The sequence below is a fragment of the Gobius niger genome, assembly GCF_951799975.1.
Source record: "Gobius niger genome assembly, chromosome: 3".
In the NCBI taxonomy this organism is placed as follows: Eukaryota; Metazoa; Chordata; class Actinopteri; order Gobiiformes; family Gobiidae; genus Gobius; species Gobius niger.
Window position 1 is genome coordinate 32,670,685 of NC_136854.1, and position 22,802 is coordinate 32,693,486.

At 40.3% G+C, this 22,802-nt stretch overlaps 2 protein-coding genes across 4 annotated transcripts in view; one reads left to right on the forward strand and one right to left on the reverse strand.

Annotated features, from left to right (window-relative positions):
* LOC306960800 (E3 ubiquitin-protein ligase DTX4-like) overlaps positions 1-2,777 on the reverse strand; it is a 54,995-nt gene extending 52,218 nt beyond the window's left edge. The window contains exons 1-2 of one of the 3 annotated variants that reach the window (XM_079553361.1): positions 2,501-2,777; positions 1,173-1,399 (exon numbers count right to left, since the gene is read on the reverse strand). In XM_079553361.1, coding sequence (XP_079409487.1) covers positions 1,173-1,383 — 211 coding nt within the window. In that variant the 5' untranslated portion in view covers positions 1,384-1,399; positions 2,501-2,777. Of the gene's footprint in view, positions 1-1,172; positions 1,400-1,690; positions 2,167-2,500 lie in introns of those variants that run through there. The other 2 variants (XM_079553359.1, XM_079553360.1) reach the window with 2 other exon arrangements.
* Positions 2,778-7,981: 5,204 nt separating this feature from the next.
* Positions 7,982-18,291, forward strand: LOC306960853 (ribosomal protein S6 kinase beta-2-like). Its single transcript, XM_079553440.1, has 16 exons — positions 7,982-8,177; positions 9,066-9,130; positions 9,296-9,333; positions 9,833-9,947; positions 10,096-10,164; positions 10,250-10,397; positions 11,489-11,546; positions 11,695-11,795; positions 12,265-12,355; positions 13,385-13,475; positions 14,562-14,669; positions 15,290-15,352; positions 15,558-15,635; positions 17,064-17,171; positions 17,921-18,033; positions 18,115-18,291. The coding sequence occupies exons 2-16, from the start codon at positions 9,077-9,079 to the stop codon at positions 18,287-18,289; spliced, it is 1,410 nt and encodes a 469-aa protein (XP_079409566.1). The 5' UTR covers positions 7,982-8,177; positions 9,066-9,076; the 3' UTR covers positions 18,290-18,291.
* The last annotated feature ends 4,511 nt before the right edge of the window (positions 18,292-22,802 follow it).

The window sequence follows — 22,802 nt, forward strand, 5'->3', positions numbered from 1 at the left end:
CTGTAATCGAAGCTAAAGGCGTTCTAAAGGCGTGCTTGAATATTTGGTTGGACTCTTTTTTGGTCAGGTAGTATTGTAGAAGAAACTCACAATAAAATTCTAGGTAACATGAGCAGCTACACTTGGTTTAAACTCACAGCTTACATTGTTGCTCTTGTTCTTCTTCTGTGTAATGGTTGTAGAATATAAATAAAGGATCTCCAACCTGTTGCTGAGGAGCTAACAGTATCTCTTTGATTCTTCTCTCAGAGGTTGACGCTCTTGGATATGTTTAAAAATCCGCAATTTAAACGGAATCTCGGTTTGTTAAACGCACATGCCAGAAAAATCACAACTACGGATATTTTCCACTCGTTGCAATACTCCCTTCTGCACCCACTGCTTAAAAACACAGCCTTTTCCAAATCTACCTCCCCATTCAACTCAACGGGACTGCCCTTTGTTGTGGTACCACCGGACTCTGAAGCAAATCCAGCTTGTGCATATTATCATTGCGTTGCTGCTATGGCGCCCCACATAACTTTACTCACACTGTCATACACATGTCATGGCCTTTGCAAACGGAATCCTCCTTGTAAAATCTGTTCACAATCACTTCATTCACTCCACCCACACTTAACGCAGATTCAAAACACTTGTCCCCGTTGCTTTGGGAGCGAAAATATGAGGTTGCTGTTTGCGCTTTAATGCAAACACAGACGCCAGTCCCGCTTGCTATGGAAATGCTGCAGCAAATGGTTTGCAAAATGTGGTTGCAGGTGCTATGGGCTTTTTTTCTGGTGGAATGCAGGAGCCAATTGGCAAAGCTTAGTCCTGGTGTAGACCTTGCACAGTTCTGTTATAGACCTTGAACAAATAGTTTAGTTTAGCCAGTTTAGACCTGAAAGCCACACGCCCTGAATGAAACCCTGTTTGGTAAGTCCTGTTAGGTGGCACAATTTTGTTAATTTGAGGCAGTATAACTATGAAATTCAATATTTTCTGATGTAGCACCACTGCAGAATCAGTCACCCAGATTTATCGTTTTTTAACCAGTCAGGGAACAGCAGCTCTGTCTCTACCCTTCCTTATCAACAATTCAATTCAACATGACTCCATAAAAGAAGAGAGCAAACACCATATCTTACATAAACAAGGAACAGTCAGCTAATGTAGGACTCCGTCTCTCCTACCTGTGTCCTGTCTGAACTGGTGCATGGACTGGAGGTCTATAATGTAGGGCGCCAGGCGGCTGTCCACTTGGCCCAGGACCACGCTTCCTCCGCGGGGGTCGCTGCTGCGAATGGCCGCCTCGATCTGGTGGGACACCGCCGGGCTGTAGGGCCGCCAGCGTCCGTGCTCGTTCAGCCATTCCCACACCACCACCGCAGAGGCCATGAGCATGCTGTTACTGCTGGCCCTGGAGGAGAAATCAAGAGGTTTTCAGACGACAAAAGAGGGCTGTATCCTGCTGCCAAACAGAGCTAGCCGCGGCTGACATGAGTGAGGGGTTTCTTAGCCAAAATAAATGGGTCCGTCTGCTAATCCAGAGGCCAGCCAGCAGACGAGGAGCCTTCACGCTTGTCTTTTTGTCAGGCGGTCAATATTAACCTTTCTAGCGTTCAAACCCGCACGAACCCGCCGCCCATATGTGTTTAAATGACACGCAAAACATTCACCAGAACCCAGACAAAAACATCCCCATTCTTACATGAAGCAGCGGCAGAGCTAACGCCGGGATAAGACGGCGATACATTTCTGTGCGAAGATCCGAGCAGACTGCATGGCAAAGCGGGGTGAAATCACGGTCCCTCCTCGGCGGGGCGGGCGGTCTTTGTTCGTAGCGCCGTAATAAGGAGCTCGGATATCCGCCAGAGACTCGACACACCACCGGTCTCTCTTGTGTGTCTTTCTCCTTTAGCTCGAGCCCGAAACCCCCCAAGCTTTCCCTCAGCGCGACGGCCTTTTACGCACGGCGCGCTCTCTCTTTCTTTGTGGGATTCCCGTCTTGATCGTATAGGCTAAAAGCAGGAACCTCTCCTCGGTGCGCGTTCAATTCCGCCTCCTTCCTTTCAAATTCAAGTCGAAATATTCACGCCGAGTTATAAAACGCTCAGGGAAAGTGGAGATGTTGACGCCTGTTGTCCGGAGAGCGTGCACACTGGGCGTAGAGCGAACCAAATCTTCATTAAAAAAAAAAAGAGAGAGAAAAGGCTGTGGGTTCCAACAGCGCGCGGCCAGTCTCTGCGGTGTTGAATCAGTCAGGAAACTGGTTCAACTGGTCTGTGGATTACTAAACATCACACTGAGGTGCACAGAGCTACTCGGCGTATCTCGCGTGTTTAGATCCGTAAAAATTTGCTATTTATTTGGAGACACCCTCAATTTCAAGTGAGCTAAAAATTTCCACTGGTCAATTGCCCAACATTAGATTTATCCACTTACATGTTCAGGAAACAGGCCTGCTTTAGTTGCTTTGTTAGAGAGGATGTTTTGTATTGATGAAGAAAAAAATAGTCACCTGCTGAAATGTCCTATCGCGCTTGGAACTCAATCCAGGACCGTCCCAAGTCTGTCCGGGGGTTTCTTTTCAACCCTTTGGCTGCTCCATTTGCGTTTTATTTCCAAGGTAGTGGCCAAATCCTACCCCTTTCCAACAAAACTTCAGAAGAGGGTGCTCAACTTTGACTAAAACCGAACACTAAACTCCTAAGTCATCCATATTTGAATCATTTATCCCAAACGCTATCCCGTGGCCTCCATCTTCGGTTTGTCGCGAGAAAAACCTGCTCTCTGAATGAATAGTGTGTGGAGACTGGGAGGACAACAGCCCCTGGGTTTGGGCTCCCCTAAAACGCCCCCCACCACAGACTCCCACGGCGCAGGGAAACACACAGCCAATGGCCAGACCTTGCTTGCCTAAATGCAAAACATTTGACCTGTTCATTGAATATTCATTATATGGCTCAATGAAAATGAATGATAAAACGCACTACAGTACTGATAACAGTACAACACTATACTGTAAAGTAACTCATGTGCAATCACTTCTAAACCACGCGCAATAACCTCTGTGTAAGTGTCACTTTATCAGTGCACTATGACAGCAAATGATTCTCTGTTTTTATTCTGGTTTCATTTTACTGTTTCATTGTTTATATGTATTTGTACTTTTGCCCTTTAAAGTTTTCCATTCATTGTAAGATACCTAGTTAGTGTTTTTTTAAGATCAATAAAGTCCTATCTCATCTCATCTAAAAAAGCGTTCATAACTGACCCATATCAGAATCATACATATCATACATATATTGCCCAAAGTACAATAGTTACATAAAAAAATAAGAAGAATCCTACAGACTTACTTTACATGTTTTATTGTTGCAAGAAACAAATTCAAGGAGAGAAAATAATAATCATAATTGCGAAATACAGCCGCAAAAACAACACATTTGCAGATTGGAGCAACTGTGGTCCCAAAAAAGTGCCTGTGCTTAATTTATTTTATTTATTTATTTAGTCTTACAGAGATTTTATTTGTTCAACTTCCAATTGCTCGAGATGTTATAATGCTTGTATGTCTTCCAGCAACAGATTTAGTATATTTTGTGAGGGAAAAAAAAGTAAAAGAAAAAAAAAAGCTGTGGACACAAAAAATAGCTAATCACTGCCATCCTGTGGAGGGATTATGTAATCGCAACACTCAGGTTTTCCTCTCGTGCGCAGCGGTGAGTATGTATCTGGGGTAAATAAAATGACCTAAATGTTATATTATTTGGGGGAAATTATGCTCAGAAGTGCTTGGAGAAGGTCGCTCTTTTGCTTAAGGTCAGATATTTCCAGATTTACTTCAAATGGACTTCTGAATTTGGTTGAAAAACTCGATCCAGTCGAGTAAATTAAACTTTCTGATCAATGCAGGTCAATTCAAATACACTTTCACGCATCATAGCATTCAGTAACGTGGAGGGGACTGTCAGGCCTTTAGTCTTTTGATACATCCACGTGTTATTCGCATTTATTAGGAAGATTATCCGGAAGGACGATGGGAGCGATACGGATTTAGCCGAATGTGACGTCAGTTCCGTCATCCAAGGCTCCATAGCTCAGGGGTTAGAGCACTGGTCTTGTAAACCAGGGGTCGCGAGTTCAAATCTCGCTGGGGCCTGGACTTCTTTTCACTTTTTCTACACTTATATACCTATTTGGGCATTTTACACCTTTGCATAGTTGCACGCGAGGGCGTTTATTCTGCAACATGGCATATTTGTGAAGCACGTGGCGAGGAAGTTTCTGGATGGCACGAGCTAACCTTACTACGCGATGCTAGCTCATTAAACCTTGTTTTTACTTTTCGCTAATGTTACAAGCCTTAACTTCAATTCCGGACTTATCTTAAACATGTATTGTGTTGCATATACTAAAAACTGGAAACTGACTGAGACTAAACCACCTTACGTTTTAGCTTTGTTTTTTACTAAACGGGCTATTTTAAAGTGTGTCCATGATTATCAAAAGACTGCTTTGCTGTTTTTTGTAGCTCTGCGTTTGTTAGGTTTACGCACCATGTGGCTAATTTGGCATCAAGCCTATGTGTGGTCGCGTCGTGCAAATGTATTCAAGCATTTTGTTTGTATCTTGCATATATAGCGCTTTTCTGCGTCTTTTGTCTACATGTTAAAATGTGAAAAACATGATGCACGTGCTGGTTCCGCATGGAAAAAACAAAAAGTCTTAGTGTTGACTGCGTTGTCAGAGCCCGGATAGCTCAGTCGGTAGAGCATCAGACTTTTAATCTGAGGGTCCAGGGTTCAAGTCCCTGTTCGGGCGATAGTTCTTTTGCTCTGCCTCTGCTGGATTCTCCATTTTGTGTTCTGCTGCTGCTCTACTGAGCAACTACTCATGTGATACATTCATAAAGAGATCTGAACTATTACTCTTACACTTAATAAACCATAATAAGCAAGTATTACACAATGCAATAATGTTTTGACATAAAGCCCATTAGGTTATAGATAGTTATAGGTCAATTTAAAGGTCCTATATCATGCAAAATCGACTTTTTAGAGCTTTTAGCCATGTTGTTATGCTATTTCCTAATCAAAAACACCCCCAGAGTGGTTTGTGGCTTCATTCACGCAGCTCTCAGTAATCGTCCTGAATCCTGCTCTCTGAGCAGCTGCTCCTCCCTCTCCTGGTGAACGACTGAGTGTTCAGTTCTGTCGTAACAACGGAACGGAAGTGCTCAGCGTCTGTAATGTAATGTCTTAATTCTATGCTTACGGCCAGATTTTAATTTGTAAAACAGATTTTTAATTATTTCTGTTGTAAGAGAGAAACAAAGAGAAGAAAAAAAAAGTGATGGAAAATAAATAAAAAAGGATGTGCCCGAGGTGCTTCCAGGTCAGCTGAGGCCAAAACAAACACATCCCCTGAGCGTCTGAACAGATCAGTCATGTTTGCGCTGCAGCTGTGAAGATGGAGCTCGTTGCAACTTATTCTGGACATCTGTTCTTTATTCTTACCTAAAATAATGTCACGGAGAAAAAGAAGCACGTTTGGCTACGATGAGTTTATTCAACCTTTTTCAAGAAGAGGCCACTCTCTCAGAAGCTGTTTTTTTTCTCCGGGATTCAGCGACTATCACCAAAATATTGTTTTTCTGTGACTGTCACTGATGGATGTTTGGTGAACCTTCGCCAGAATCAAAGTGGATTAACTTTTATAACCAACGCGAGTCCCATAATGTAAACAGCGATGGAGCAGAGCGGTGAGTCAATCCAAACGCGGGTTAGCTTGTGTGTTAGCATATTAGCATGTGTGTTAGCCATTCATGAAGCTGTGTTGCAGATGTCAACTCTGTATAACTGCATTGTGAAGTAACTTCACTTATTGTTGTTTATTTATATTACGGTAAAGTATGTGCGGAGAGAGGGGGCGGAATTAACTGAATCGAAGTGTTGTGTCGTCCGGGTTTGAAAAATACCTCCAGAAAACACTTATATTTATCACAAAAATGAGTGCTCCATAATGGTAGAGGTACAATATTAAAAAATCCATGGTGATGGGCTATTTAGACATGTAAAGAGTGAAAACTAAGTATGATCTTTCATTGTCTTAATGTATGTTTCATATTGTCAACTCATTTATGTTGTGTCCTATTCCTGTTGCACCCAATGTTGATGTAACATTATTCAATTCCAATAAGCTGCTAAATCACCATAAGACGACATAGTAAATGCTCTTGAGGGAAAAAAAGAATGCATAGAGCACTCAAACATCAGACATGTATAAGGATAACGTAGTTATAGCAAAGGATTGTCTTCCTTCCATACTTATGTCACAACCACTTTATTGCAACATGTAATGCTACTTAAAAGCAAATAAAATATTTAAAATCTATCTACCATGTCAAGATATTTGAAAACAGACAATACATAATCTTAATATCTTACTAGATTCAATTAGTTTCAGTTATTTCACACGCAATAAAAAAAAAAGTGTTTTGTCATAACCAGAAATCGGTGAACTCTGACATGTGAAGTTGTCGGCTCCTGCAGACGAAATACAAATATATCACACTTGTTTTTATCCTTTGTTCTTCACTGAGGGTTGTTTTCCCTGTGCACTTTGGTTTTGTAGTGAATCACGCAAACACAAATCACCACAGACAGTCCACCGCCCACAGCTGTGCGATGTAGGAGAAGCCAAACTGGAAAGGGCCTGAATGGAGAATAAAGGTAACCATGAAATTTATAACAGATCTTGTGGGGGGGGAAAATATATTGTGATGCTGTATGGTGTTTTTCAATAACTTTGGCTGTAGTGTAGTCAAGCATTTATGGGTAAAAGTGTGGTGTATTTTGCATACTTATGCATACATTAACTTTTAATTGTAGTACACATTGGTCTCATAATAGGAATACTTTTATTCAGGTTTACCTTTACCATGTCCACTCTAACAAAGACAACGGTGAGTTCCTCTGAGCTAAAAAGTCTTTATTATTTTTGTCAGCTGACTACTCAATTTTGAGATGCAACAGATTTGAACACATTTCTTTACAAGGAGTCAGGGAAATAACAAATAATGTGGAACAACATTGAACAGGTCTTCAAAATTTAGTTTTAATCTCGAGAAGATGATCATTTTTAATGTGTTTCCCTTTGGGGTCAGAACTCCTCTGGAAATTAGATTCTTGATCTCAGTGGGCCTTTCTTGGTTAAATAAAGGATATTTAAAATAATGATAATCATATTGATTTGTTAATGCTGCATTGGCTCAAAGCTCAGAGACACATGATTGCCTTTGAATGAAAGGCGAATATTACTGCCGGCTACAGTACAAACTGACTGAAGGGGTATTTGCGTATTAAAGGGGTGAAAGATTTTTGTGAGTAAAATAGATTGTGAGGAAACTAAAACTGAGGGTTCACATGAACCACCTCAGGCCTTGAGATCCTCAGAGAGGGGTCTTCTGGTGGTCCCTAGTCACAACTACAACCTCAACCTAAAAAGCCTCAACCCTGAGTTAAAATCCAGGCTGAAAGGACACCTATTTACTGCTGCCAAAAAAAAAAAAAGATCTACATATTTTTTTTATGTGATTGCATCGGTTTATATGTTTTATTGCTTTTTATTATGTTTTATTGCTTTGTAATGTGTTTGGGTGTTGCTGTGAGGCACATGGAGTTGCTTGCCTTGCCACATTTTAAATGAGGTTGCACACATGTAGAACCGGGCCTTATTACAATAGCCTGGCCAGCCATACTCACTTCTTTCTCTTTATATTTGAAACATTTTAGAAAGAAAGTTTAGACTAAACAGAGAACAAAATTCTGTTAATACACCAAGGAGCTACAAAAGATTAGAAAAGTAAGATACATTTAAAATATGACCAAAAAACCCTTGCAGGCTGTAACTGTGAAGTTTGACCCGAAAAGCAATGAAACAAAAAGAATTTGCTAACAGGACAGAGGCTTTGAAGTCGGGGCAGGGGTCAGATCGGGACTGCTGATGACGCGCGGGGTGAAAGCTCCTCACGGCCACAACACAAGCTGCTACTTCTGCTACCGAGAGCATGAGGAAGGGGCATTTCTCCCTACATTTACATCACCAATTCAACAAAAGCGACAATGACACCGGGTGTATAAAGTAATCCCCCTCGCTTCTCGATCTGACGCTGTCAAAAGGACCAATCAAAGGTACTGTTTGTTTGTTTATCTGTAGTTAGCATTAGCATGTTAGCACGCGTACTGTCAAATCAGCTGTCAAACCACCACAGCGCTGTTAGCTTCATGCTAAAGCTAACATCATTTTGTGTTATTTTAACCTCCGACAGTAGTGCCAAGTAAAAGCGATGTTACGTTTATATTTGGGAAGTTTGCGCATTCATAATGTACGTGGTCACTTTAGTGCTTGTACTTTAATTTAGTACTTAAAATAATCATAGCAGCTTGCTGACTTGGCTCACCTGTCTCCATGCCATACTTGGCCATACTTCACAATTTGATGTAGGACGTAATAACAATAATAAATCGTCCCTCAATAAAGGACTTTTATCTATACAATCAGTGTGCCACGGAAATAGCTTCTTTTTTTTTTCTCGGGCCATGTTTTCACGGGTTTTGTTCTCGAAGACCACCTGATTTTTTTTTTTTTACTTTATCTACTTTGGACCCACTGATGCACTCATCTCTATCTTGCTTTGAAATAACAATACTTATTTCACATGGAAGCAAACAACAACAAGCTACGATTGTTATATTAACTGTTGTACAGAATTATGAGTAAAAATAATAATAAGTAAGGGTATCAAGGGTTCATTAAGTTCATGTGTTTCTCTGGCACAGTATTGACAAATAGGCCACCACACCCTGATGTCAGCTTTTAACATTAGATCACTAATGATGTGTCATCTGAGTGCTCATGGTGAGATGTCTATGGCAAAAATATATTAAAACTGTGATCATCACATTTCTTTAATACTTACTGCACACCCTGTTGTAGCAGTATTATACAGTAGTATTATAAGCTTTCTTTTAATGTTGTTAATCAGAATTTATAGAATAATTGATCTGTTTTGTGTACAGTTTGTTTCAGGATGGCTGGAGTGTTCGACATTGATTTAGAGACTGAAGACATTAGTGATACAGAAGTAAGTATACAATTTCATGGTTTTAAAATAACTTTTTTTTCTTCTTCAAATCAATTTGGTACATAATGATCAGCTTGTGGAGATGTCAGCTCATTGGATGATAAAAATTAACTAACTAAAGGTGTCCATACAAATTGCAGAAATGTTGCCCTCTTTGTCTTATAGGATGAGGTGTGTGACTTCACTGTGCCTGAACCAGAAAAGTGAGTCATATCCAACCCTTAAAGGGACTACACAGAGTTTAAAAATGTTAGAACTAAGTATGTTCATCCCCCTACGTGTTCCAGCCATGTCCTACCTAATGTGTAGAATGAGCTCAGACCTGTTCACCACAACTGTCTCTAAAATCCAGCACTCTCACTTAAAAAGGTGTTTATTCGGGTCTGAAGGGCCATCATGCACGGGCTTATTAATATAGAAGCTCCAATTACACATAAGACCTGAGGTGGCAGTAGTGAGCATAAAATGACCAACTTGGTCTCTTTAAGGAACCTATGAAATTAATGACTATAAAGTTGTTCAAGAATCTCAACTAACCCACACACAATAACACTAATAGCAAACCCAAAATGATCTCACAAAACGGTCCTTTCTGCAACATGTTTTTTTTAATTGCTGACTCACATAGACACATAGCAAAACCCAATGGTTGCAGCAGCCTGGCGCCCAAAATGTTATCATAATTAATAATTGTGTTCCCAGTGTCCAGACGGAGGAGGTGGAGCTGACCAGTGAGAGTGTGAACAGAGACAGTGAGCGAGTTGGCCCTGACTGCTTTGAGCTGCTCACTGTGCTGGGAAAAGGGGCATATGGCAAGGTCTGTCCCACAGCAAGCTTGCATGTAATAGAATATATTCCACAGACAAAAGCTGTAAAACTAAATTAAATTGCTGATTGTGTGTCCTGCTTAAAATCATTGTGTATAAAACAAGCTTTACCCAAATAATAAACAATCATTCTTTCAGGTTTTTCAAGTTCGTAAAGTTCAAGGTGCCCAGACAGGAAAAATATTTGCCATGAAAGTCCTGAAAAAGGTTGGTCAAGCAGTGTAACTCAATTGAACATCAACAATTCCCTTCTTACTTATTTAACGCTCTTCATGTTATTGTGCTTTTGTAGGCAAAGATTGTATGTAATGCAAAAGACACAGCCCACACTCGAGCCGAGCGGGAGATTCTGGAGACCGTGAGACATCCGTTCATTGTGGATTTGCTCTACGCGTTTCAGACCGGAGGAAAACTCTACCTCATCCTGGAGTGTTTAAGTGGTGAGGCCCTCGCTACAAGACACGCGCTACATATTAAATAACTACAATGACCACAGTCCATTACTGAATTTGGCTCCCAATTATTCAAATGTATTCGAGCAGTAAGAGACTATCAAAATTTCCGGACTCTCTAGTGGCTGTTATTAATTTTATTTTATTTTAAATTGTTAGTAATTTTCTTGTCCAAATGTATTCCTAACTCACATCCCACACCCCACTTAATGGGGTTGAGTTTGTGAGCATATTTTCAGGAAACAAATTGATCCGGTAATGTTTACAATACGGCAACTTGTCAACAAAGGGGGCGTGGCCTAGCAGAGGGGGAAGAAAACCTCTTATGGGAATCGCAACTTTTCCCACTTTTTAGCCGTTTTCTTACACATATAAATATATCAATACACAAATAAAGTCAAGCCAGAATATTTTCACCGCAAATTCTTCAGTAGATGCCAAAAACGGCACTCGTTGCTAACGTTAGCTTGTGTAGCAGGAAGCTAATGTTGCTTCCTGCTTAGCATTGTCCGTTTAAGTATTTATGAGCTGTTGAACCACCTTGTTTCTCTCTATGTCTCTATCTTTATTTAGTAGAAAAAATATATTCATAATTCAGCATTTGTTAGAGTTATGGTGGGAGAAAGTTGCTGCTTCAAACATGACCACATATGGCCAAAGTGTATTTATATTGGGCTCAATCAGGCAAATATTTTTTCTGTATTACTTATTACCAATGCACACTTAAACACTATACTGCAATGGGAGTACTATAAGCCTAGAAAATAGGTGTGACCCAATAAATATTTTAAAATAAGAAAAGTAATGTAATCGGTAATTTTTTTATTTTTATTATTTTTTCTGTTAGCTTGGTGCTAAATTTCTGTGTAGTTGAGTCACTATTTGTTTCAATGTCACCGTCTCTGCTGTTCGATGGATCACTTTTTTCCGTTAAAGTGAATTTTACAGATATCTGAGAGTCAGTTTAATCTATAAAAGTACATCATATTTCATAGCATTTCTCAAAGATTTTCTGTTTGTTGACAAGGCACTGGTAAGAGACACATTTGAGCAGTCTTTGATCTTTTCTACACTTTTAGGTGGTGAACTGTTCATGCAGCTGGAGAAAGAGGGCATCTTCATGGAGGACACGGCTAGGTGAGAGAGGAGCTTGTTTATTTAATGTTTTATGGTTCCTTTTCAAAGTCACGCGAGTTTATTGTGGCAGTGATGGATAACAAATTGATCCTGTGTAGGTAATTTAAAGATTTATTCACGGATGCCACTGGTGTTTACCTTTTTATAGTTTTTATCTGGGAGAAATCACGCTGGCTCTGGGTCACCTTCACTCCAATGGGATAATCTACCGGGACCTCAAACCGGAAAATATTATGCTCAGCCACCAAGGTAACAAAACCTGGCATTTTACCTGCAACTTGATGAAATATTGAACCAACTCTCTGCATGTTGTGCCATGTCAATAATATGTTGCTTGCCAGTATTGCTGATTGAGTGAAGAAGTGAAGTAGATGTAGATGTTGAATGGCTGCCACTTCTTTGTCCCAGGACGAATGTAGAAGCATTTCTCTCATGTGACGTTTGTGACAAGGAATAAATGATGCTCCTATAGTGTCAAAACAAGAGCTACAGACAACTGTTGAAAATGGGGACAAAAAAAGCATTTAACAATGTTCAAAATTCATCTAGATTTGTGCCCAAATACTTAATTTTCTAATTTGGAAATCTGGAACACTTCTTTAGAAAGAGGCCCTGATGTATGACACTGTCCCAACAAAAAAAAAAACATGTTCCTAAACCCATGTTCTGATTTTGTTTGTCTTTAAATATTGACCCTGTGTTGTGTTTTTTGTGTTAGGGCACATAAAGCTGACAGACTTTGGCCTGTGTAAGGAGTCCATTCACGACGGCAGCGTCACTCACACCTTCTGCGGGACCATCGAGTACATGTGGGTCACAGTGCACTTAAACATAATGAAGTCTTTGTAAAAGGTTCATACTGTCTTCTTCAATTAAACTATGACTGTTTGTTCTTTTGGTAAGACAGAAAGGTTTGTTTACCTGCAGGTAATGAAACCTTTCTGCCAAAAGAACAAACAGTCACACATAATGAAGTCCTTAGTTCCTTCTTGATTCTTTAATTAAAAAGTCTTAATACATAGTAGGGCCTGACTGATATGGATTTTTGAAGTCCGATATCAATATGAAGGGGTTGGCCTGGCCATTAGCCGATATATAGGCCTATATTTTAAGTAATTTAATTTGATTATTATTATTTTTTTGATCTCTCAATTAGCCTATAGCGAAACATTTGTTGATATTGCAAAGGTTTCAATCATAGAAATATATGTAACAGAGGCTGATAATGTTTTCTATCTAAGACTGATACCGATTATTGGGGATTTTGATACTGATATGCACCGCTGATATTTTTGGAAAATGTCTCTTCTATAATCCCATAAATTAAGTTTCTAAACGTGTCAGGCTTGAACTGTGACAGTAGGGGGGGTGTTGTGTATTCATGTTTAGTAGGTAATTTAGACAAGGCTTGTTTGAAAGACAAAAATCAGTAGATTCCAAAAAAAAAAACGGCAAGTCTCTCTCTTATTGTTCCAAAATTTTACACAAAGGTCTACAACATAAAATGTATAAAATAGGTACAAACTTGTGACCGATTTTCACTGCAATGTTTCTCTGCTCCCCTGAGGCCTTGGAAATTGTGGAAGGGCCCTTTTTAAAACTCTGACGGGAAAAATGGAAAGTTTTTATCACTTTTGGTTTTGGAGATATCGACATTATATCGGCCGATATTGGCAGTTTGCTGATATTGTAAAATACCTCATATCGATATAACGGTTGGGCCCTTTTTCCCAAGTCTGTCTCTCCATCTCCGAACATATTTTCATATGTTCAGCTGGTTTTTACTTCTGAATGATATCATATTTGAGTATAAAGATTTTTTCTCCTCTCCCCTTTAGGGCTCCAGAGATCTTGACCAGGTTGGGCCACAACAGAGCGGTGGACTGGTGGAGTCTCGGAGCACTCATGTTCGACATGATGACTGGATCGGTAAGACAAGACTGAAAGCAACACTTATTATCAGTTTCAGCAAGAAACAAACAAATCACTGTTGATCTGACACAATTTTGAAGATGTTTTTAACAAGATTTTAACAGTATAATTCCACATTTTTGATATTCAAGAGAGGGCAAGAAATATTCTTCCATTTTTATGTGCAGTCAATAGTATTTAGAAAGTTTTTATTTTGAAGTAGGATTGTGGTTCGCACACGATCATGAGAAATATGTTGGCTTATGTAGGTCTTTAGAGCTGATAAACGAAATGGTTCACATTAAGAGTGAAATTTCATTATATTCAGAGAGGCAAAAAAAGAAACCCTTTACACATCCTTGCATTTCACAGACATGGATGTAAAACTATTAATGGCAATGTTCGCTGTATGAACTCTTAGGCACTACAACTCCAGCTGAACTTGGGTTGCCTTAAAGGGGCTAGATCCCACCTCCTGAAAGCACATTGTCGTTGTGTCCTTGGGCAAGACACTTCACCCACATTGCCCCCAGTGTCTGCGTGCATTGGTGTATGAATGAGAGTATGAATGAGTGAGTGGATCCTTGCTGTAAAGTGCTTTGAGTGCCTAATGTAGGTGGAAAAGCGCTATATAAGTTGAGACCATTTACCATTTACCATTTAGATGCAAGTTAGCCATTTTATACTCACTACTGCCACCTCAGGTCATATGTGTAACTGCACCTTCTATATTAGGCTCGCGCATGACGGCACTTCGGACCCGAAATAACACCTTTCTGTGTGACAGTGCAGGATTTCAGAGGCAGTTGTGGTGAACAAGTCTAGGCTCATTCTACACATAAGGACATTGCTGGAACATGTAGGGGGAGGACAATACATCATTTGGACAGTTTTAAACTCTGTATAGTCCCTTTAAGTTGCACATCAGGACACATGCAGAGATTTTTCAATACATGCACATGCCATTCCTCATTTGAAAGATATGAACCTCAAGAATTAAAAGAAGAATAGTCAAATTAGATGGCAGTTCTTTATTAGATTTTGTCATGGATTGACAGAGAACATAAATGAGTTTCTCTCTATTCAATGTCTATTTTTCTACAGCCTCCATTCACAGCTGAAAACAGGAAGAAAACCATTGATAGGATCCTGAAGTGTAAACTCAACCTGCCTCCGTATCTGACAATCGACGCGAGGGACCTCATTAAGAAGGTACGTCAACACAGCGCTAAAACCGAGCGGATTTGCAAAGAAAATGTCCAGTAATTGCAACTTCTCTGACAAATATATCGGCGTTTGTTGTGATTGGTGTGGCAGAACGGAACGAGGGTTTTAAGGAGACGATTTGCAAATTGTCTCAATGGGGAACACTAGAATGGGAAAGATGCTGGAAAAGATGTGTCTGAAATCGTACGAAATACACCAATTTTGATCAATCTTTAAAGTTTACATAACACCAGATTTAGACCCAGAGTTTTACACCAGAACGTTGTGTCTAAAACTCTGTTCAGTTACATTTTTAATGGACATCGGAGATTCCTCAAGTTTGTACTCATGTATCATTTATCGTTGTCTGCCCACAGTCAAAATCCTGCTGCAGTTTCATGTCGTTTTTTGTTCCAACATCCGCTTTGTCCCTTTTCAGAGCTAAAAATATCCTCATGTTACTTATCACCATATAAAAAAGCACTCAGCCTTTTCCAAAGTAGATTAGTTCCTCTCATTATTACATTTCAAAGTCTCTCGTCTCAAGAAATCAAGCTTTTGTTTGTTATAAAAAAAAAAAAAGGCATGTTTTCGCTTACATTAAATTAGACTCATTTCTTTTCCAGCTTTTGAAGAAGAGTCCTACCCAGAGGCTTGGCTCCGGAAAGACAGACTGCGCAGATATTCAGGTAAATTACATTGACCATGTTCTGCTCCATGCATTTGCTTAATCTTGACTGCACAGTTTGATCATGTTATTCCATCGACCTTATTTGTACTTCTATTTCTTGTGAAGCGAGGCACACACTGTGGCGATGGGGAGACTTGGGTTCTTGGAGGCGCTTCAAAGATGAGAGAGAATATTAATAACTCTGTGCTTCCTGTGTTTTTTAGAAACATCCTTTCTTCAAGCACATTCAGTGGGACGACCTGCTCAACAAGAGAGTGGAGCCGCCGTACAAGCCGCAGCTGGTGAGATCAAAGGAAATTATAAGTCTGAAATTAAGTTAGAACTTTGATAGAATATTATATGGGGGGCGTCCAAATCATCTTGTTTTATTCATTTAGTTTCAATATGGAAATAAACCGCATACAAGTCCACCCACTGGTAAAATTACCATTCATTTTGTTCATAATTTAGACTTTTCCAGTAACGTACATAAAGGCACCATGGAGACTAATTAGTTATGTCTTGACAACTGACCATCCATCCATCAAAGCTGTTCATTTTGCTTTTAACTTGTGTCTTAGACTGGCTAAAAGGGACAAGGCCTGAGTAGAGATGCACCGATCCAGCTTTTTTGCGGCTGAAACCGATACCAATACTTGGGGTTTCAGTATCTGCCAATATTTACCAATACCAAGACACTTTCTTAAAAGTGTCTTTCTCTGTGTGAAAAAGTGAATGGTCCTCTTATCTCCTTTATGTGCTCAATAAAATCTTATCTTTTCTTGTCGAGGGGCCCGATCTTGTTTCTCAAAACGCAGACGATAGCATAACATTTTATGCTTAGTAAGAGCACACTTTATGGTCTTGCCAATACAGACTTGGCGCATTTAAGTGGAAGTACTGGGGTGGAGACCCTTTTTTTCCCCCCAGCCAGATCGACTCCGTGGCCTGGCGAGGGGTTGTTGGGGAGTGGGGGGTGACCATGTGCATTTGTTTTGTTTCACAGCAATTGGGACAATTCACTCCAGAGCAGACGGCTGTAGCTCTTTCTCTCTCAAGACATGAACATTGTTTAGCTCACGGTGGGGGTAAATAAAGTTTTTAGTTTTAGCTGTGAGAGCCTAAGGCTTAAGGAAGAATACAAGGCAGCGTAATTTAAATGAGGAAATGAATATCAGTGGTGCTCCCATCAGAGCAGTCACCTCCTCTTGTGATGCCCTCTCACAAGTGGCGAAGGTGCAAAGCACATAGATCCGCCACTCAGAAGATAATCCGCCTGCGCCCCTCCGTGCACCAGCACAAGCTCTCATACAGTAGTTTCAGACCCAGCCTTGATTATAGCATTCTCCCGCTAGCTTTAGCATTGTGCGACATTGTGCGGGGCAATCAGAATTTGTGGATGTTAAAACTTTACTCAGCAATTGCATCCTCCAGGTTCTTGGCTTCAAAATGACATACAGCATGTCCATATTCACTAAGATTCAGTCGGTGAAAATTGTGTTTTTAAGGTGTTTATAGCCAAAACTGGTATCAGTTCAGTATTGGATATTTGTAGCCGATATCCAATATCATAATTTCTTCAGTATCGGCTCCGATATCCGATACCAGTATCGGATCAGTGCATCCCTAGACCAGACCCACACCAGGACTACACAGAGACTTAACTACCGTCTAAATGAGGACTAAACCAGAGGAAATGTGTAATAACAGTGAACGTCTTGTTGTTGTAGCACTCGGAGGAGGACGTGAGTCAGTTCGACACTAGATTCACCCGACAGACTCCAGTGGACAGTCCAGACGACACCACTCTGAGCCACAGCGCAGAGCTGGCCTTCGCCGTGAGTCTGATGTTCTTTTACTCTCTGTGGGGAAACAGCGTTCGATATTTCATTGAGATGTATGACTCTGCACACATGACTGCACCTAAAGACTGTCCATCCAACTCTTTTACTATTGGGAGCTTTGCATTCGTCCATAACAAAAACAAGTGCGACTGGGAAAAAAAGTCTGACAATTTTTCTGACAAGTAGATTCAGATTTTATGTGCCAAAGTGGCTCAGCAGAAGACTCATTTGTGAATTTTTTCACTCGTGTAGCATTCTCTCATAGACAGATCAGATTTGGAGTCCGAAAACTCCAATACACTCAATTGGAAGTGGTAAATTTGGTGCAACATGCCCACAAAATAGCAGTTATTTTCCAGCTTGCACTCGCTATTTGGCATCCGCCTGGATAAATTCCCCCTTTTGTTTTTTGCAAATTCAACTGCCTAGATAATTGTGTTTTTTGTGATTTGATAATTGCAACCCTTCACACTGTAATATTGTGGTAAATTGCGGAGCTTTTGCACGGGCTTGTGTTGAGTCAACAGGTGGCCGTTATTTAACCAATCATCCGGTGAAGCACTGCACTCATCACAGGGGATGTTTTTCTACATTTCAGTTTAAGCTCCAAATATTCTGTTGTTGAAATTGTTTGGCGCCAAAATGTTTTGCTGAGAGGCCGGTCCCGGATGCTTTTTCTCCAAATAAAAGCGTTGGGTTTTTCTCAACTTTGTGATGGTAAATGATGAAATATTTCCTCCCAGGGCTTCACCTACGTTGCCCCGTCTGTGTTGGAGAGTCTGAAGGAGGGTTTCTCGTTTGAACCAAAAGCCCGAACGATGCGGCGACACAACAGCAGCCCTCGCACCCCCATCAGGTACAAACGCAGTCACCAGATGCTTCATATCCGGTCAGTAGATGTTCTCTAAAACCTAAACGCATTCCCTGTGTCTTTCAGCCCTCAGTTTTCCTCCGCCGGGCCGTTCAAAGCCAGCATGGACGGCGAGCCTGATCTCTTCTCTCCTGTCTCTCCCCCCGCTGCTCCCGCCCCCACGGCGCGGGAGAACGGGCGAGTCAGTCTGCCAATCAAAGCCCCGTCCCGGAACAAGAAGCAGAAAGGCCACCGGAGATGAGAGCGAGGAGCCACTGGAGCAAGTTTGGTTTGAAATTTTACTGGAACAAAGACTTTAATAGTGGATAACATAAGTGCCAAATGAAGTCAAAATCACACTTAGAATAACTCCCAATATCAAGCACAAATAAGTACATGATTGCGCTATTTATTGCATTACATCCAAGAGGAGATTTTCAAATTTTGCTGCAAGAAAATTACTCTGAGGGTCGCATTTGGACCCCGGACTTTGGGCTGACTTGGAGCCTTTAAAAACATATCGCTACCTTTTCAGTGCGACACGAGCTGGAGAAAAGTACCAAGCTGCCAAACGTAATGCAGGACGCTCAACACAGTGAAGCTTATTTGCCGCAAGACGCCATTTTGGTGTAAACATGATTCTAAAAATACAAATCTCAGGTACATCAATTCAAAAAATATTACCAATTCTTTTACTATTTTCTTTTCTTTGCTGCCTATAACATTGTTGAGGTTTTCCTAAGTATTGTGAAAATGTTATTAAGAGCTTGAAATGCTCTGTTCTTCGACTGGGGTGTGTCACAGGTGATTATCCAGGAAGTGCTCTTCTTTACTTAAAGGAACAGGCCACCGTTTTTCCATACTAAGATATGTCTCTCAAAAAGACTAAAGATGATGTTAGCATTTAGCCTCTCCTCCTCTCCTCTAAATTAAACATGTCAATTGTCTAAGCGGATCAAAGGCGGTACTATAAGGCGTCGACGTCCGTGCAGAGAAGGCTCCCGAGGTGTTATTACGCCTGACAATATAGTTCCCCTTTTTATCCGCTTAGAAAATCGACATGTTTAATTTAGTGGAACGATACTTGGATCGTGTAACTCATCATGTAACCGTATTGAAATAGGGAAAACGTGAAAGCTTTGTCGCTTCTAACTTCACCCCCGTTTGGCCCCATAAAGGAGAGGAGGAGAAGCTAAATGCTAACAACATCTTTGGTCTTTTTGACTGAGCGCACGAGTAAAGGCCAGACAGCTACACATCAACTCGTCTAAGCTCAGGTAAGAACAAATCTCAGTGTGGCAGAACTGTGGCCTATATGTTTTGTACTGACGTGATCAATGAAAAAAAGGGTCATCGATTGAGCTCAGACCAGAGTATTTTAATGAAAGATAATATAATTTATTTAGCTTATTTATTTAGCATTAGTGTAAAGCAAAGCAAAAACAAACGGATCCTGCTCATCGTTGTGGTACAGTGGCTTTGGTTTTTCAGGCTGCTTTTAATGATCGCCATTTTCTGTTTTTGTCATGGAAGTAATGGTCACAATCCGCCCTGCTTTACTGTGCCATCTGCCGAAGCTGTGCATGTGCCCAAAACGTGCATAAAATCATTCCACTGCAGCTACCAGTTCAACCTCAGTTACCGTCTTTCCTTCACGGCGAGGAAAACGGAAGAAAATGAGCTACCCGTGACTTTCGATCTGGGCTAACTCAAGACAATAGAACTTTAAGTCCACTTTCACTGCCTACACTGATATAAAAAGAATAGGAGTATAGTATTTTATTTAGTTGTATATATATTTTTTGAGAATAAAAAGACTAAAAGCAGATGCTGTGTTTGAAAAGCTGATGATAATGGTCAGTAATTGGGCCCACTGTGGGTTTCTCTTGGTGCCAAAACTCTTTTTTTTTTTGTGAAAACTTAACAAAATCAATGTCCGTTTAGTAACAATGCGGTCTGTTTGATCGGGGATTTATATAAGAGCTTTCCATCCAGAATTAGATTGAAGTCGAAATGTGCAAATGTAACATTAATTTATTTGCTCAGAATCATATTGAATGTGTTCCAAAACAGTGCCATTCCTTAAAGGTCCTGTATTACGCAAAATCAAGATTTTACCCATGTTATAATGTTATACGCAAATGAAATATAGCGTGTGGTCATGCTTCAGTAATTTTGCTAATCTAATCTAGACTCAAGGGCTTTCCTCTGACTATCAGCACATTGTAATCCATGAAGCTTCTTTGTTTTTTAAGTCCAGACGCCTTCGCAAGGTTGTTGAGATCGTCTAAGAACTTATACACTGCCCAACCCAGAAAAAAATAGCTCACATGCTCGAATATTTGGCTTTAGCTTTATTACAGCACACATTTGCTGCTGTGGCATTGTTTAATGAGCGATGTCAAAAGAGCCAGTGTTGCATTGTTTTTTTTCACCAAGATCTTGCATTGATGATGGGTGAGTGTGACCACAGTGCAAAGCCTTCTCCAGCACATCCCAAAGTTCTTCAGTGGGTTAAATTATGGATTTGAGCCGGATTAATCCTGGCATTGTCATCTTGGAATATGCCTGTGCCATTAGGGCAGAAGAAATCCATCGAGGAAATAACCTGGATATTCAGATCTGGAGTCACATGATGTTGCTGTTGTTTTAAAAGCCTGATTCATGCATAATGTGGGACCTTTTTAAATTGCGAAAATAATGCATCCCGACAAAAGTAACTTGGATGAAGTGCATTAGGTGAAAATAAACCTTAGGAAGAATGTAAATGTAAATCAATCTTTCATTTTGAATTAGGATTTGTTTGAACAATCATGCACATTACAATGCCATTTGTCTTAAGTCATTTTTCCGCATGGACAATTTCTGTTTTTTGGTTTTGGTTGAAAAGATGAACCCTTAAGCATTTTTTTTATGTGTTTATATTAAAACTATAGTGATATTATTTTATTTAAGGAGATTTTAATTTGGAGTTTTTCAGTTGTATTGTGTTGACTAAAAATAAAATATACATTCTGTGTATTATGCTTAACGTCTGCTTTATTATGTCTTGCTCGAGACCAAATTATTGTAGTAGTCGTAGTTTTCTTGAAGTACAGTCCATCACCTCCAAATCCGAGGCCATGGCTCTCTACCAGAAAAAGGTGGCTTGGCCCCTCCAGGTCGATGGAAAGAAGAAGAAGAAGAAGAAACTTTATTTATATAGCACCTCTCACAGATAAAATCACAAAGTGCTTCACAAAGGATCACAGAAAACACTAGATCATTTACTTAGGAACAATCACAATCACAGCCTTGTCAACTAAAAGCTCGTCTGAAAAGCAGCGTCTTTAGCTGCTTTTTGAAGGAATCAACAGAGTCAGCTGTACGGAGCGACAAAGGAAGGTCATTCCGCAATTTAGGAGCAGCGGCTTCAAAAGACAGATCACTGTCTCTGGTTTTAAAGTGGGTTCTTGGGACAGTGAGGAGTTTCTGGCCCGAGGACCTAAGGGTGCGACCCGAGGAGTAAGGGCATAGCAGGTCAGATACATAAACTAGGGTAACTATGGAGAGTCCTTTCAAGTATCTTGGGGTCTTGTTCACGAGTGAGGGACGGCTGGGCGCACCCTCAGAGATCGGATTCAGATTCATTTTATTGGCCCATTTGCAGTTTGAAAAAACACATTGGAAAAAAATGTGCAAAGAGCTCAAAGTGCGATATGTAAAACACGTAAAAAGACACAATATACGGGTACGGTTCAACAAAGTGACGTAGTTACTAATTTAGTAGTTTAGACCTTTTTTTAACACATAGTTTTGTCTTTGTCCTAGCTCTGATCTTGCATTAGCCCTTAGTTTAGATGATTCGGAAGTCCATGGCTTGACCCTAGTTTAGTTTTAGTCCCACATAGATTAGATTTGGGCCTGCTCCTCGGAGAGCTATAGTTGATGACACATGGACTTCATTTAAAGTGGTTCTTCTGTGACTCGGGGCTTGCATTATCAACTTGCATAACAATCTGCCTCATCGCCTTGCGAAACAAAAATATTCCTTGCTCAACTCGGCTGGTGGTCTCATCCATCTGTGCAAAGATTGTTCAGCTATTGTGCTCAACGTAAAAACAACCTGGTTTAGCCTTGATTACACTTCAATTAGGTTTAGGGTTCAATTATTGCAATTAAAGTATTCACCACAATCTGAGAGGACATCTGGTTTTGACCAAATCTTCTTCCCATTCTTAAAGACATGTTAAATCATTGTTACATCAAAAACAAAACAATGTATTTTAGTATAGATGTATTTGCCCCTCCTCCTTGTGCTGTAGTAATAAAAAGTTGTGTTTCTATATACGGTGTAATGCCGTCTATTAGTCAGATGGGGGCACTGCACAGGCACATAAGACACAATACAATCTCTTTGTGTTTCAATTTGTAGTGTTATATTAGTCAAGTATTCACCTTGATCTGTCTGCGCTCCACTTCATTTGCCTCTAATGCTCTCAAATCGGTCTGTATTTGTTGCCTGTCGGAGCCGCTTTGAGCTGCACGATTTCGACAATAAACAAAAGCTACTGCAGATAATCCAAATGCAATAATTTATTTTCAAGTCAAAGCACTGAATAAAACGTACTGCTCAAACGGCTTCGTATTCAGCTGCTGTTTTTTTACTTAACCCGACGAAAATGAGACGCCTGTTACATGTTGGAAGTGTCAAACTTTCTTTTTCAGGAATATGGTTAGTGGAAAAAGCATCCACCAACCTAACAAAAATTCCCCTTCACCTCAGACATTTTCAT